Source organism: Schistocerca gregaria, chromosome 6, assembly GCF_023897955.1.
Source record: "Schistocerca gregaria isolate iqSchGreg1 chromosome 6, iqSchGreg1.2, whole genome shotgun sequence".
Taxonomy (NCBI): Eukaryota; Metazoa; Arthropoda; class Insecta; order Orthoptera; family Acrididae; genus Schistocerca; species Schistocerca gregaria.
This window is the reverse complement of record NC_064925.1, coordinates 371582212-371599762: the sequence shown is the minus strand read 5'-3', so window position 1 is coordinate 371599762 and position 17551 is coordinate 371582212. Positions and strand designations below refer to the sequence as shown.

General features: G+C 40.3%; 1 protein-coding gene across 1 annotated transcript in view; it reads left to right on the top strand.

Moving 5' to 3' along the window:
* The first annotated feature begins 735 nt into the window (after positions 1-735).
* Positions 736-17551, top strand: part of LOC126278099 (5'-3' exonuclease PLD3-like) — a 79805-nt gene continuing 62989 nt past the window's right edge. The window contains exons 1-2 of the mRNA XM_049977950.1: positions 736-1209; positions 9234-9388. Of these exons, the coding sequence (XP_049833907.1) occupies positions 1141-1209; positions 9234-9388 (224 nt within the window). The 5' untranslated portion in view covers positions 736-1140. The remainder of the gene's footprint in view (positions 1210-9233; positions 9389-17551) is intronic.

Genomic DNA, 17551 nt, shown 5'->3' with positions numbered 1-17551 from the left:
CGCATAACATGAAACGAAAGAAGAGTTTGTAAACCACATGAAGAAAAGACTTCGCAGCTGTATATGAATTGTATCTAGTTTGTAACTGTGAAGAGATAACTGAAAATGAGAGTAATAGACTTAGAAAACTTAATTCAAAGCGTTAAGAACGTGCTTGAGAATTTAACACTTTATCAATCTAAGTACTAAAACTTAAGTTACTCTGTTTTTACCTTACAATTCTTCGCAGAAATGGAAAATATAGCGACATGGATGAAGCTATACATAAGATGAATTCAAACAACTGCGTATCATTTATGTAGGTCCTATAAGTATGCTAAACTTAAAAGCTCTGTAGGCATATTTTCAGTTGTCGCTGTGGCTGTTATTCAGATTCATCACTTTGTGTTTCATACTTAAGAAATAAATGAAATTATTTCTATCAGACCAGATTATCTGGGAATCACTGAGATTTTTTACGAAGCGGAACATACAGAAAAAAACGAAAACGATCAATTTTTCATCAATATTGATAAGACTGTAGCTACTAATCACAAAGATGTATCCTGTGGTACAAGAGCGTAGTTATACAAAAGGTAATTTCCAGAGTCAACAAAAATCACAATCAATCACTAGAGCAAACGACTCAGTAATTTGCAATAAGGCAGTGTTTAATCACACGAAATGTTCGATCTATGGTCGAACAAAACTGATTCGTATTCACGGCCAATGTATGAACAGAACGAAAACGGGTTCATAATACATTAAGATAATAAGAACGTGACGTTGTGTACTGTGAAATAAGGTCGGATGAAACTGCATTGCGTATAAGAAGAAAACAAAGTAAAAAAGAAATCCAGCGCATGCTGTTAGTACAAAATGTACCTACTTTTTACGGAAATCTTTGTGTATAGGAGACCGTTCATTCAACCTTTTTGATATTACATTCTACTTTGCGCGAGGACAATAGAAAATATGCACATTCATATACATCCGTAATGCGCTGTTTCCTGTCGCCAGTTATCGATTACAGTGTCTTTGGTGCGTGGTGGGGGTCGTGTCTCGTTGCTTTAGTTGTTCAAGGCCCGTAGAGATAAGGAAGCAGCTGAGAGCTGACATTTGTTTGTTTATCAGTGCTGAAGTGTCAGTTTACCCGTAAACATGGTGCGTCCGGGAACGTATTCACCGCTGAAAGATAAAAATAACATTGCTCTCACGAAGAAAATGAAGGTAAGCGCAGTGTAGAACCGTGACTCTTTTGATTGTGTTGCATTTGCATGTTAAAGTAAATCAGAAAATTATTTTCACAGATATACCTTTATGTACTAAGTTAGCATCATATTTGTGTATGAATTCTGCCTGAAATAGTTACCTAACAGTACAGGTTTTGACTGTGTACTTTTCGTTGCTAATTGAAAATGTTAAATTGTTTCGTATTTAAATAAAACTTGATTCACGCTGTATGGTCGTGTGGTTTTCAGTTTTTACGTTTCTTGGCACCTATTGAATATGTTCAGATTTCATGTTGGAACTACAAATAAATCCTTTATCGTGTAAGAACAAGTGTGCATCTGATTTATGAACTTTCGCAGAGGATGTAACTCATGGCTAATTATTGCAGTGCAATGCATTAGAGGACCGGTGGCTTTTCGGTGTTTATGCGACAAATGCACAAGTTTTTCATTTATAACAAAACGTATTGGACTAGGAAAATGCTGGCGAACATGACAATTTCAGTTCCTCTCTTCATGTTGCCAATAATTTTAAGAATTGTGTGCCGGTTTCCAACTCTCTCTTGATTACAAAGAGTGAAGAGATACTTAGAAAAAATTAGATCTCAACAAATTTTCAACATTTAAATGTTATAAACAATGTGCAAGCCATGTACTCCACTTCCTTAGAAGGAAAACACGAAGAAAAGAAGAACTGGAACAAGACAGAGTGGGATCTTAGCTAGTTGGTGAGATTACTGTGAAAATCTTAAGATTAAGTTAACCGTCATGCCTGGAGAGATTGACACTCTTTAGATGGTGTCTTTCCCTCCAGGTAAAGTTTCCCACTTTCATGTTGAGAATAAGATGAATGACATTAATATTACTTGCAAAATACAGATAAAGGTAAGTAAGGGTTTCAATTAGTTAACTATATGAAACAAAAATTGGAAGTTCCACTGTGAAAGTTGTAACCATGAAAATGTTAAAAATATTGGGAAAGATGCCAGACCCCTACCTGTGTTATGGAGTTGCAGGCTATATATTAAGAGATTGTCACAGTGATTAGAGATGTACATTGAGGGTGGCATTTTTTTTCTAGTCTGTGACATCTACTTTGCCACACTTCTTCAGTTGACTGATTTGCAATTGAAATCAGTGTATTCATATACACTATATCTATAACTTCTTGTGTGCTGCTGAGGCCTACTGAATATTCTCCTTGGGCAATTGATGCATGTCACATCTCTCTTAAAATTTTTCTACATGTAATATACTGCTACTAGCTCCAAGAATGGAGCTAAATAACTAATTATTCTAGCACTTAACTTGGTTCATGATCAGAGGAACAATGGCAGACTGCAGCTCTCTGAAGTGTGCACATTTGATTGTCATTTGTTGTTTAACTAGTGTCCAGTGGAAGTTTAGCAGTCTTCTACTCCAGTCATTCATTTAGATTCCTTAACCAGATAGAGAAACTCCCAAAATGCATTGTTGAAGTGTAATCTATCTGTGGTTGACTGGCTGTGATACAACTGATCAGTGATGAACAAATAGGTGCACATAACAAAAAAATACAAGGGTTGTGTAATCAACAGGACTCAGCTAACTGCAGACATTTATTTCAAAGTCCTAAGATCAGTGAAGGGGATTGGGTGTTTCTTTGTGAAACAGAATTCTGCCCCACAACTAGAGGCAGTTCAGGAGCAGGACTTTTTTGTAGCGATGTGGCCGTAAATGTATGAAGGAACATGTGATCTCTGAGGTTGTGATAGTAGATAGTATCAGTGACACCAAATGAAATTCCTAGTGGTGTATCTGAACTTTATATGTGGAATTACCTATGTCTTTTCAGCTAGGAAATTTTGCTGGACTCTTTTAAATTATAATTTCTTTATTAAAGGTGTTCACTAGTGTGCTACATTCTTCTGATTCCTGTGGTAAGTTTTTGTCTGATGATAGCCTTGTTGGGAAGAAAAGTGTTTAGTAAGCCATCTTAGATAAATAAATTGCTATGGAACATTTTCATTTATACTATAGGCATAATCAGTATCACTTCAGGCAGGGGGTTACCTTCATAGTCTTGGATGTTATTGAATTTAGCATATGTTAAAATTCAGAAGTAAGAAAGAAACATGTCTTTTTTTTGTTTTCTCCAAAATAATTCCTGCCCCCAAGATACAGGACTCCAAAGATGACACTGCGAACACCATTTTGAATATGTGAATTTCGGAAAAAATTTTAAAATGCTGTATCTCTATAACAGTTCTAGATATTTTGTTAGAGGTTTTTATTTTATTTGAAAGATAATTGCTTTATGATTACAATGTTATTCTCCATTTGGACATATCTGTCAGTTATTTTACTGTCACATTTTGAATTTTTTTATAATTTGCAGAATTTTTTTATTTTTTTAATTTTTTTTTTCCAGAAATGCCAATCCAGAAAAGTTAGATTTCTTTTCCTGTTGATTAGTACAATGTAGTACTGTATTCTCTGTAGAGGAGTGCTTCCATTTTTAAGTTTGATAGTTTATATTTTTAAAAATGATTTTTTTTAACTTTCCATGCTAATGAACATCTTCACTGAAGTTGTTTCTTACTAATATATTTATTACAATATTTATTGTCTTTGTTGCAGTTTTTTCTTGTCACTTTCTTTTTTGCAGTTATTTTGTGTCACTTTCTTTTTTGCAGATTATTCTTCCTTCGTTGTTGTTTCTTTGTCATGATTGTTCATTGCAGGTTTCTTTATTATAGCTGTTCAGTGCTAATTTCTTTACTGAAGAGGCTTCTAAGAAACCTAAGACCATCTGGCGAGTTCTGTATTTTCTCAAGGAACTTGCCAGTTGACACTTTCACCATGTGTTTTGTGAAAACGACTGTTTGAAATGTCTTCTGACTGGGGCCACATGAGAGTGGAGTGTGCAGAGTATTTGCATGTCCATAAAAGAGTGATATATAAGACAAACAAAAAGAAAACAGACTTTGTTCAGGTTGGGAATAAGTGTTCTCATTGGAAAACTCTGTTTCAAAGTGAAGATGTTTCAAGTGACAACTTTTTGTGTTGTAAATGTTTTGACAGAATAATGACAATGATTATATGTGAACAAGGTGAGCCTCCAATGGTGCAGATGATGCAGATTTTGCTTCAATAGAGGAAGAATTACCTGGAATCAGTCAACTACAGATGTAGGTGTTAGCCCTGTTTTGAAACCATAGTCAGTGAAGTAGTCATAAACTCTACGCATCAAGAAAGCCCAGAGAAATTACTAAAGCTATGGATGAATACACTACAGCAAAACTAACCACACAGTTCAAAGTAGAAATTCTATCTTCAGAAGAAAATGAACCAAAGCACTCCTGCACCTGTTGCCAGGATTTTTTCACAAGTGTCAATTCAGCTGTTGATTATTGTGCAGCCTATAGTGAAAAGGCGCAAGTTTCAACAGTTGGTGCAGAGACATTTTCAAAGAATACAATTTTGAACCACATTCCATCAGTATCAAAGTACATGGTAGACAAATCAAGAAATGTGAGGTCTGTAAAAGGAGACCAGATCCCTATTATGATCGTCTTGCAGAAGCAGCTCAAATTCAAATAGTGCAGTTATTTTATGTGGAAGAAAACGGGACTATTCTCGCCAGAGTGCCAAACAGTTAAAGGTAAAAAAGTTGTGAAAGTGAAGACGTGTGTGACTCACAGTATTAAAGAACCTTTCTCAGTTTATGAGAGCAACTATACAACTCCACATATTGGAAGATCAAAATTTTATACATCTACCTTGAGATGTCTGTGTGTAGTGTGCGAATTGTGAACTTTGTGTGGTAACTTTGAAGAAATTACTGGAGCATGTGACATATGACACCTTGGTAGGGCATGTGAAGTCATTAGTAGTCTGTGACGTAAGGTGAGACACTTGTTTGTTTCAAGAATGTGGTGACTGCCCTGGAAAGGGAAGACTGTCTTTACAGACACTTGGCCTGGAAGATGTAGCAGATAACGCTGCAGAAATTACATGTGACATTGGAGGAAGTTAAACTAATTAAGAAAACTGTTGCCTTTGACAGTTTCTTTGATGAATGTGGTAAATGGTGAGTAAAAGCAGTAACACACAAGCCTCTGAAGAAATTGCAACAACATGTTGCAGAACTGAAAGGGTGTGTAAAAGCTGAAGAACTATGTTTAGTGCTTCACTGTGATGTTGCTGAGAACAGGTCTGGAATTCACCTACTAGAAGTACAAGGGTATCATTGGAGTAATGACCAGGTTTCAAATTTTACAGGAGTGACATATTTTCAAAACAAGACCACTAGTGTTGCAGTTAAAAAGTGATGACACAGGACATGATTCAGCACATGCTTTGCTAGTAGTGCACAAAATTCAACTGCAGACAGGGGCAGAGAAGATCATTACTTCTGATGGTGCGCCTAGTCATTTTTAAAATCTGACTGGGTATACAGTGGTACTGGTCATTGAAAGGGGCCTTGTGAAGGTGTAGGCGGCCTGCTGGAGCACTATGCTACAAAACATAATCTTTCCAGCCCAAATACAGCTGGGAATCGGAATGCTGAGGATTTTAACTGTCATGAAATCTTACACATCCACAGCTCTCATTCTTTTGTCCAAAGAGAAACTCTAAGAATTCCATGAGCAGAAAAAATAAGAATGGTCCAAACAAACTGCTCCTGTCAAAGGAATTCAGAAGACACATTTTTGGACTCAAAGTGAAGGGCAAACTCATATTGCATGCGTTATAAAGAGCAAGAAAGAAGAAATTTTGTTCGTTTGGCCAACACCTCAGAAACAGGAGGATAATATTCAGATTCACAACCTGAGAAGGGGGATGTATGTGGCATGTGTGTACGACTGTGACTGGTATGTTGCAGAGATTATATGTGTCAGTTACGAGTTAAACAAAATTTTAGTGAACTTTATGCTACCATGTGGACCAGCTGCTGGATATAGGATTCCATCTGAAGGACAGCAAGAATGCCATCCGTGCTCTCTTCCTGTTCACAATGTTTTGAAGATTGTAAGTGCTCCAGTTCCTCTAGGTTTAACAAGAATGCACCACTCTATATCAAAACAAGATATTGAAGCAGTGGAAAACATTTTTAGTTCATTGACTGGCTAATTTCAGTACAAAACAGAGTGGTCAGAAGTTGTATAAATTGAAACCTTTAAGTCTTTGGACCTTTCACATACATTTTGCAACCATTTAAAATGCTTGAAAAATGAGTCTCTTACTCATCTTTCTAAATTAAAATTATAGTAAATAAGGCTAGGTGCTTTTTTTTTTTTTAGCCTATTATGTGATAACGTAGTAATAAAACAGGTTTTATGTATGGCAAAAATGTCAGTTGTTTATAAAACCTGTTCAACTTAAAAGTGGAAGCTCTCCTTTCCATGGAATGTTGAGCTATATGGTACTAATCAACAGAAAAATATCAAAATTTTATGGATTGACATTTTTGAAAGAATTTTTTTCCCATAAATTATGGAAATGTTCAGAACGCTATAGTAAAAGGACTTTGACAGATAAGTCCAAATTGAAGATTTCTTTCTAAGCATAAAGCAATTATATGTCAAATAAAAAACCCAACAAAATAACTAGAACTGTTCCAGAGATACAGCATTTTAAAAAAATATTTCCAAAGTTTGCATCTTCAAAATGGTATGCACAGTGTCATCTTTGAAGGACTGTATCTCAGAACAGAAATTCTTTTGGAAGAAACAAGAAAATGTGTTCCTTAATTCTTCATTTTAAAACACGCTAAATTCAATAACAGTCAGACTATGAAGGTAAGATTTTTCCTAGCTGTCTGAATTGATACGGATTACGCCTATATGCAACTGTTCTACCACAGAACCTCTCCGCACCCCCTCTCCCCCTCTCCCCCTCCCCTCCGCACCCCCTCTCCCCCTCCCCTCCGCACCCCCTCTCCCCCTCCCCTCCGCACCCCCTCTCCCCCTCCCCCCCGCACCCCCTCTCCCCCTCCCCCCCGCACCCCCTCTCCCCCTCCCCCCCGCACCCCCTCTCCCCCTCCCCCCCGCACCCCCTCTCCCCCTCCCCCCCGCACCCCCTCTCCCCCTCCCCCCCGCACCCCCTCTCCCCCTCCCCCCCGCACCCCCTCTCCCTCCTCCCCCCCCCCCGCACCCCCTCTCCCTCCTCCCCCCCCCCGCACCCCCTCTCCCTCCTCCCCCCCCCGCACCCCCTCTCCCTCCTCCCCCCCCCGCACCCCCTCTCCCTCCTCCCCCCCGCACCCTCTCTCCCTCCTCCCCCCCCGCACCCTCTCTGTGTCCCCTCCCGGTTTCACTCTTGTTTACAGGATTTACATTTGTGAAGCAAAGAAGACAGAAGCATAAAACACACACGAACTGTTTTGTAGGCTGCTACCTGTGTGGACAATGCATAATGTAATTAATTGGCTTGACTCATTGTTTTTAGAGAGGTCGGTCGCACACCATAGCTTTAAAGCCTATACATTTAATAAAAAATTATAATAAATAAACAAGTCAGCAAATTAACTGGGTAAATACCGTAGGATTAATGATGTTGACTAAACCAGACAGTTATATTTTAAACCAAATAAATATTTATTAAATAATGGTAATGAATTTGTGAATAGTGGCCTCAAATCAGTTGCGGATCTGAAAGAAAAAATAGTTAAACAGTAATTAATATATGTAAGTAGTGTAAGCAGGACATCAAATAAAGAATTGCATGCAATCAAATTTTATGCAACTGCACAGTAATTCATGAAAGTGAATGGCAAACATTCAAAATCTGAAAGTGCAGTTGGCCACTGTCAGTCACAACATAAAATAAAGTTTATAATCCTAAATAACCATTGCAAAAAAACATGCAACAAGTTTCACACTGAAATATAGTAATCAACTGCAGCAAATAATTAGTTCACAGCTACCTCAAACTTTGTAAACAGATTTAATGTTTGTATAGTAGCAGAAATTCAGTAATCAAAAACACAAATGACATAAGTGAAAAGTTAACCTGTAATTTGTACTCAAAAAATGATTCAAAGTCCAGTGAGTGGTTATAGTATGTAACTCGTGCAGCTGCTTGGCTACACAGTCACACGTCAGACTTAAAAGAAACAGACAAAACACACAATGAAGGCAGATGTCCTTGCACACCCTACAACTTGGCCTTCAATATTTTAATGGTGTCACTCGCTACTGAAGCCAAGTTGGACACTTAATTACCTCTATTAAGATTTAAAGCTGATATCGCATACATATAAGATACTGGAAAACAGAAAATTAGAGAATCATTTTGCCACCTGTTATTAAAAAGCAATGCAGCATTGAACAAATTATTAACAAAGCTCTGAAAGGGTGCCTCTGTTAAATTTTGCAGTGTGAAAAAAAATTACATAAAATTAAAAATTTAGATACATATTGAATGGTACCCATATATGGAGTATTCTCCAGTTATGATGATTAGGTAAAGATCTAGGAAATTAATGTTGCTTTGTATTATGTGTAGTTATGGGGGAGTTGTAGTACTGGTGCACAAGCATATCATTTTCTTTTAAATCAACTCCTTTTGTAATTCCTTATACATCTGGAAGATCTGAATTTGTTGTGGTGTTCACTGACACAATCAGCTTTCATTTTACGCTTCATGTGATTTAGCTTGCTGTGGTGGTTCAGTTGCTGTTAATTTTATAATCTATCATAAGTAAAACAATAGCAATTTTCATATTATTTATCCTACAATTATGAGTGAAATCACAATTGGCTCATCTTGTCACCATGATTTTTCTGGTGTACTTAATTTTTACGTATCATGTTTGTTGTGTGTGTAATGCTGTTCAATTGAAAATATAGTATTCATGTCTGCTCCACTTTCAGTGAGAAACCATGCATTCGGCACACAGCCAACACCATTCCTCACATACCTTGCTTGGGCAGCTAGCCGCTGCAAGCTGTTGAAACACTCACTGCCTGTCACCCCATAAGTAAACCGCTTGTCATTTCACAACCAAAATACACTTTCTTTTTCTCTTTCTCTTATCAGCCAGTGATAGAAGATGCTTCGAGTGTGGATGCCAATGGCCTGGATGGAGGTTGCGACGATGCTGTCGCAGAGGAGGGGGACCTTGAGCTGTGGGACTCTCGGTACATGCTCCGCGGGGACCAGCACAGTGCGGATGGAGCCTTTGGTAACTCCAGGTAATGCAATTGGGACTGACAGTGCTGCATTGGGAATGGAACTGCAAAGAGCAGCTCACTTAACACAAGCAAAGCTTTCAGTAACAGTCAATTTTCAACTGTTTTCCGTCTGGTAAGGACACATATTGTTAATCAAAGAGACAATAAAAATGTTAAGTAAATATTCTCAAGGTAAGCAACAGGTAGCTTCACTGATGGACAAAAATGTGGAAACACTGTGAGAAGTGCATGCTTGAACATAACTGCAGATGATAGCCAAATCTGCTGACTGCAATGTTCTGTTTGACCACAAATGACACTTGTGCAGTGTCCATATGCATTCATTGTGTCTGTCATTGTCAGAACAGTGTTCTGTGAAATTGAGTGCATTATGTTGGACCTAAGTTAAGTCAAACACGGGCAAATGGTGGTGCTCAAATGGTAGATGCCCTTGTAACCAAGGTAGCCACTTGCAAGGAAAGCAGGAAGATATATACACTTAGTCAAAATGTAGATAAAAATGTTTTTTGTGTGATTGTGACAGTCATCATACACGATTGTGACTGAACAACGTCATACTTGCAAACCCTGTCAGCACAAAAACAGTGTGAAGGGAGCTCATGAAAGCAGGAAACTGCTGGGCGAGCTGGAATTCCAAAACAACTCAGCAGTGATACCAATGCCTGTAGTGCAAGAACATGGTGCCAAATCCACAAAACCTGGAGCAATGGAAGAATGTCATTTTTTCCCCAGTGGCTCACATCTCTTTTAGAAGTATGTGCTTGGCCACCATGGGGCCCCATCCCTTGCAGCAATACTTTCCTTTGCCATGCTGCAAGTTGCACCATCTACTATTCTTTTTTCCTCTCTCGTTTTTCATTGGATGGGCTTCTTAATTCTGATTGTGCATGGTTCTGGTTTGTGATTTGGACACTTATTTTCTTCCCTTCTACAGGAAAATAAGACTTTTCATTCTTAACTGCATGGTCCCCTTGTTGGATTTGTCTTGTTACTCCTTTTCCAAGTTGTCCAGTGTGGTGTACATTCCACCTTTTGTGCCTCTCTCTCTTTCCACCCTTCCTTCCATTTTTATTTCCTCTTCCGTTGTTTTCATTGCTCTCCAAGAAAAGTTCTTCAGTGATGGGCATTCCCAATACCCATGTCATCATGCGTTCTGTCAAGACTGTGCTGGTACTGAGAGGGCATCTGGAGGGGTCTATACTTTGGTTCATAGGAATGTCATGAGTGAATGAATGGATCTCTTTGTACCTCACTGGAGGCGATAGTGGTGCAGGTGCAAATGGCATCAGTATTTACTATCTCTGACTGTAAGAATGCAATCTTGCAGCATGTGACAGGATATCTTCCTCTAACATTACTTTTCCTCAAGAGTAGTTGTTGATATCAGTATTTTTTAAATTCTGGACAGGTTAATATTATCTCAATTGCTTTTCTGAAAACTTTGATATAATTTAAAACACAGTATGTTATCTTTCAGGCTAAAATTTATGAAAAGGAATTGCTGTATAAAATATTTCAGTTTCAATGTTATAATCGAAAAGTACTAGTTCTGAATATACAGTTTAAATTTTTATTATTATTATTTTTTGGAAACATTGGAAATTGTGAATTATTTGCACATTTCAAATTTCTATTATTAATTGGACAATCTTGTTCTGTTTACTATGTTTTTTTCAGGATTCATTTACGAAATAATAATCAAAATTAATAATGTAACAAAAACTAGTATGAATTCATTTGTTAAGAGAAATTGTAAACCCTTTGGAATATTATTTCCATAGAATTTGTGTGTCATAAGCTTGCTTCTGATGTGATCAGACATATTTTTGTATAATAAGTGCGAACAATGTAATTTAGGCTTCGTTATTGTGAAAAATCAAAACACTGTATGATAGACTAAAATGTGAGAAAATCAGTGGAAAATATATTTATCTCAGTCTTCCAATTCATTTTGTTCAAACTAACCATTAGGACCTAATGTTAGATTTTCAACTTCAAAAATCACACCCATAGATAAGAAGAACTGTAGCCATGTCATCTTGACAGGCTGAGTAAACTTGAAAGTTTAATGTAATCTTCGCTCCTCTCAAATCTTCATAACACTTTGTTTATTAATTACTAGAACTTGGCATTGTTTAATATGCACAGTAGATGGAAGAATGAAGGATGAGGAAGATTAGAAGTGCTAACATTGAATAAAAAGTTATTAGGTTTCCAGCCACGTCAAGTGATAAGTTACACAATCTTTTGGCCAAGCATTCCTTGGCGATTGACAAGCGGTATGATCACCAGTGGGGTGCTGGTACACCCTTATATACACCAGCTGCTGGCTGTATGTCACTGGTGCTCACTGCATCGCCATATGTGGGCATACATTGACTCTGTGTTTGATATACCTGCTTCATCTGCACCATCACTGGATCCCATGCTGTGCTAAGCTCAGGCCATCTATTCTGTTTAGGGTGTTAGTGGTAATTTTCGTTTCAAAGGATTCTTTAATTACACAGTCCCAGAAACCACTAGTGCAAGCCATGACAAAATTTCCTCAAATTGTATCTGATCGCCATTTTCGAGAGCATTTTCAGCTAAAGCTGATTTCTCTGGGTAGTGTAGACAAAAAAAAGTATCTCGTGCTTCTTCCTACATTGTTCCATAGTTTGTCCAGTGTAAGACTTGCCACACTTGCAAGGTATCTTGTTGACCCCTGTTGTTCTGAGATATTCTGTGTCTGTAGCTGGTCTCAGCAGTTGGGGGATTTATTTCAGATGCCTGAAGATTGATTTGAACTTGTCTTTTTCAGCAGCCAGCTTACCTTGCCCAACACAGTCACAGAAAGGCCAAAAAGCAAGTTTCTTTTCCTGCTCATTGTCAGTGGTCTTATTGTATTTCTTGCTTAAAATAATTTCATTTATTTGCTGAATATTGTAGCAGTTGTTCCTGAAGACCTTGTGTATGAGGCTTAGCTTATGGGATAGATTATCATTGTCTGATATCATTCTTGAACAATGCATCAATATTTGTAACACAGCGCACTTCTGTGCTCAGAGATGGTGGCTGTCGTCATATAAGTACGGATTGATGTGGTAAGATTTTCTATAGATGCTATGGCCAAGGCATCAGTGTCATTTGCGATGGGAAAGACACAAGATCAAATTGACCTTCAGGCCTCCGACAAAAATCCTTAAATTGCTTAGACCAGTTAAACGTGCAGCAAGTCTCAGAATACCTGGGGTGTACAAGGTACCTTGAGAGTTTGGCCAGTCTTACATTAGACAAACTATACAGGAAGGAGCATGAGAGATTTTATTGCCCATGCTACGTTGAGAAATAGACTTCAGCTCAGCGTGCTTCACAAAATGGCCAATGGGTGCAGTTTGAGAAAACTTCTGTCATGGCTTGCCCTAATGGTATCCAGGACTGTGTAATTAAAGAAGCCTTTGAACTAAAAATCACCAGTACCCTAAATAGAGACAGTGGCCTGAAGCTTAGCATGGCTGGGATTCAGAGATTGTATAGTTGAAGTGGGCATGTTGAATGCCAAGTCAACATATGCTCCCACATGGCTGGTGCAATTGATAGACCGATTGCTGCTGCTGCTACAGTGGCAGCCTATTAAGATCTAAATGAGTTTGAACATGGTGTTATTGTTGGTGCATGAGCAATGGGACACAGCTTCTCAGAGATAGCGATGAAGTGGGGATTTTCTCGTACGACCATTCCACTAGTATATTGTGAATATTAGTAATCCCGTAAAACATCAAATCTCCAACATCGATGTGGCCGGAAACAGATCTGCAAGAATGGGACCAACAGTGACTGAAGAGAATTGTTCAGTGTGGCAGAAGTGCAACCCTTCTGCAAATTGCTGCAGATTTCAATGCTGGGCCATTAACAAATGTCAGTGTGCGAATCATTCAATGAAACATCATCGATATGGGATTTTGGAGCCGATGAGCCACTCATGTATCCTCGATGAATGCATGACACAAAGCCTTATGCCTTGCCTGGGCCTGTCAACACTGACATTGGAATGTTGATAACTGGAAACATGTTGCTGGTCGGACAAGTTTTGTTTCAAATTGTATCAAGTGGATGGATGTGGTAGAGTATGGAAACAACCTCATGAATCCATGGAACCTGCATGTCATCAGGGGACTGTTCAAGCTGGTGGAGGCTCTGTAATGGTGAGGGGCATTCACAATTGGAGTGATATGCGTCCCTTGATACATTAGATATGACTCGGGTGACAGGTGACACGAATGTAAGCATCCTGTCTGATCACCTGCATCCATTCATGTCCTTTGTGTATTCGACGGACTTTGGCTATTCCAACTGGACAATATGACATCCCACACATCCAGAAATGCTACAGAGTGGTGCCAGAAATACTCTTCTGAGTTTGAACACTTCCGCTGGCCACCAAACTCCCCAGACATGAACGTTATTGAACAAATCTGGGATGCCTTGCAACATGTTGTTCAGAAGAAATCTCCATCCCCCCATACTCTAATGAATTTTAGGCAGCCCTGCAGGATCCGTGGTGTCAGTTCTCTCCAGCACTACTTCAGACATTAGTTGAGTCCATGTGTGCTTGCGGGGGCCTACACGATATTGGGCAAGTGTTTGTTTCTTTGGCTCTTCAGTGCATAATAGTGTACCAGCAGCTTAATGACAGTTATACCACTTGACAATGGCCAGTGTGTGCTTGGTCAAAAGGTCATGTAATTATAATAACTTGATGCAGTTGGAAACCCGAGAACGTTTTATTCGCTATTTACAATGTTTACCTATCTCCATCCAGGCCACTTAAAGAAGTTGAACTGACTGCATTAATCTAGCAGATCCCCTTCCTCCCCCTTTTCTTTCTCCTGCTTGGCGACTTCAGTGCACACCACCCTCTGTAAGGGAGTATCATTTCATCTGGTAAGGCCCTTCTGATTGACCAGCTTCACGGGCCATGACCTGTGCCTCCTCAGTGGTTCTCCTACACACGTCAGTGCCGCCCATCGCAACTATTCAGATGTCGATATATGACCTCTTCCCCTGATCTTGTGGCTTTACTACATTGGTCACTACTCAAGGACTTGAGTTACAGTGACCACTTTCCTGTGATTCTGTCAGTTTCTTGCCATCACCAGACATAACTGCTACCACATTGAGCACTTCAGAGTCACCTTGCCTTCATATACCTCTCTGTTAGATTGTATTGATGAGTTTATGCAAGATGTCTGACACAATCATTCACATCGCTGGAACTGGTATTTCCCATTCTACAGCCCCCCCCCCCCCCCCCCCCCCCCCTCCGTCACTATCAGCTAGTGCCCTGATTGACCAAAGACACTGCAATACCTATTCAGGATCATCGACTAGCCCTGCAATGATTCAAATGACATGCTACACAGTTCAACATTATCACTTTCAAGTGACTTCATGCTAAGACTCACTATCTAATCAAACATAGTAAGAACCTCGCACAACTCTTTTGTGGATATGTGCGTGGCGAATACGGGACCCTGAGTTAATGCGGCTCTTTCCTTTCCGCGCTGCATACCTTCCTTTTCCACATCCCTCCCCGCCCTCCATCCTTCCTCACTCCCTCCCCCCACCTCTTCCCTTCCCCTTCTCACTCTCTTTGGGAGTATGTTTTGTGCCTACATCCAGAGATGGACACTTGTAACTTTAATACATAGTTCCTCTTCTTTGCTCTCTCTGCTGGAAAGTCTGTGTCCTCTTTTTGTTCTATTTTCCTTGCTTCTTCTCTTTACCCTCTTCTTCTCCGCTGCGGTGTTTGAGACCTCTCTTCTTTCCTTTTCTTTGTTCCTCCTTTTCTCTTTCTTTCCTTCCTGTGCGCATCTGAAGGCCGACCCATGCATTCCCTCATGTAGCTGGTGTAATTCCCCACCCCCGGTAGACAAGTACGATATGTACGTATCCCCTGGTAAAGGCCAGGTCCAGGGAAGGGCGATTACCTGAGTTGATACCTTCCAAATGTGTCGATTGGTTCCTCCGTCCATTTCTCGGGAGGTGTGACTTAAGGTGTGAACCACCACCTAAGGCGGGAAGGCGGGAGAAAGGAGCATGCCATCAGACGCCGGCAATCATGGGGGGTGGGGGTACTTTTGCAATGGTTTCCTCTATGTCTAAAACTTCTGCCCACAAGAGAAAGCTAGATGAGTCTCGGCCATGGACAATTCTTCCATCAATGCCAAAGTTGCTAATTGTTTCTCAGTCTGAAGGTCAAGTCTTCTCCACAATAATCCCTTTCATTATTCAGAATGGCTTCAATGCAATTGCAGGTCCTGTATAAAATCTTGGTCCCGATTAAAAAATGGCACCTTTTTGTTAGAAACAGTCAGTGACCTCCAGGCACAAAAACTGTTGCACACTACACTGCTACACACCTTCCCTGTCCGGGTGGAGGCGCACCGTACATGAAATTCAACATGCGGGGTGGTTTATACGTGCTCACTCGACAGATCATCCAATGAGGACGTTCAACACTACCTGTCTGACCGAGGCACAATGGCCATACATTGAGTCATGAAAAGGATTGACAAGGACTTGTACCGACTTGTACTCTCTTCTTGACGTTTGGCAGAGTTCATCTTCTATTGAACATTAAAGCGGGGTATGAGATCATTTCAGTTCACCCTTACACCCCCCACCCTACGTGTTACTATAAATGGTAGCGGTTTAATCATACCAGCCAATTGTGTTCCAGTCTGGCCAAATGCGTTACATGTGGCAGGGATACCCATGAGGGTGACCGTCCACCTCCATACCCTCATTGCATCAACTGTATGGGTGACCACGCTGCTTCTTCTAGAGATTGCCCTATTTTCAAAGATCAATGAATTATTCAAGAAATCTGAGTGAAGGAGAAGGTGTCCACATATGCTGCTTGTAAGTTATTCACCAGTAGAAAGCCCACTGTGCTCCCAGCAGGTAAGTATAGCAGTGTTCTTGCATCTCCTCGGCCTACTAAGGAGGTAGCCACACATACTTGTGATATCACCTTTAGTGCTACAGTCGTCAGATTGGCCAGCCCATAGATCGCCCGTTCATCCTCGCCACTATTGCCTGCTCACTCTCATGCTCACCCTTCATTGGCTCTTGCTAAATCACGGTCCCCAATATCGGACACCCAGACTTCCAAAAAAAGAGCCTACTCATGAAGATTTTTTACATACCCTGACCCCCCAACAGTCGTTTCCTCCCTCCTCTCACCGCCCTGCTTCCGAGAAGGCTCAAAAGAAACAAAGTTCCTCTCCTTCTCCACCACGTCGTGTCTCATGTCCAGCACTACCCAGTGGTTGCTGCCCTCGGCCATCTTCCGTGTCACTGAGATGCGCCGCTGGTGGCCGATCCACCAGCTGATCACTGGCGGCAGGAGCTGCCCCTGAGCAACATATGGATCAGGATCTTCCGCCTTTGGCTGAATGCCGTTCCACACCATCGGCTGCTGGCTCTCAGCGGTCATTGAGTTAATGACAACTGTGGTGAGATTTTCACCTTTTCTGTCCGCCCTGTAGTTTGGAGTTGAATTCAACGGTTATCTGGAATGTCTAGTTTCTCTCCGATCTCTAAGCTCACTGTCGCGCATGATACCTTCTTAGTGGACCCAGTCACAATTTCTAACTGATTGTGTCAACACTTTGCTGAGATTTTGAGCTCTTCAAATTACCAGCCCAATGAAACGAGCAGTGGATGTGCGACCTCTTGCTTTCTCCTCTCAAAATCGCGAAAGCTATAATACTGTTTTATCTATGCGGGAACTCCAAACTTGCACTCTCTCTCTCTCTTGCTCTTCCGCCTCAGGACTAGATGGCATTCATATCCAAATGTCTGTGTTATCTCCTTTGCTTTTATAATCGAATTTGGACCACCAGTACCTTTCCCAGAAGATGGCGGGAAGCTGTCGTCATTCTTATTCTGAAACCTGGAAAGGACAAACATCTCCCCTCTAGCTATCGCCCCATATCTCTCACGAGTAGTGTATGTAAGGTTTTGGAGTGTACAGTGAACTGCCGTTTAGGCTGGTGGCTGGAGTCCTGAAACCTGCCCAATGCGGTTTTCAAAAGCATCGTTCTGCAGTTGACCATCTTGTTTCACTCTCCACTTACATCATGAACAATTTTCTCAGGAACAGCAAATGGTAGCAAT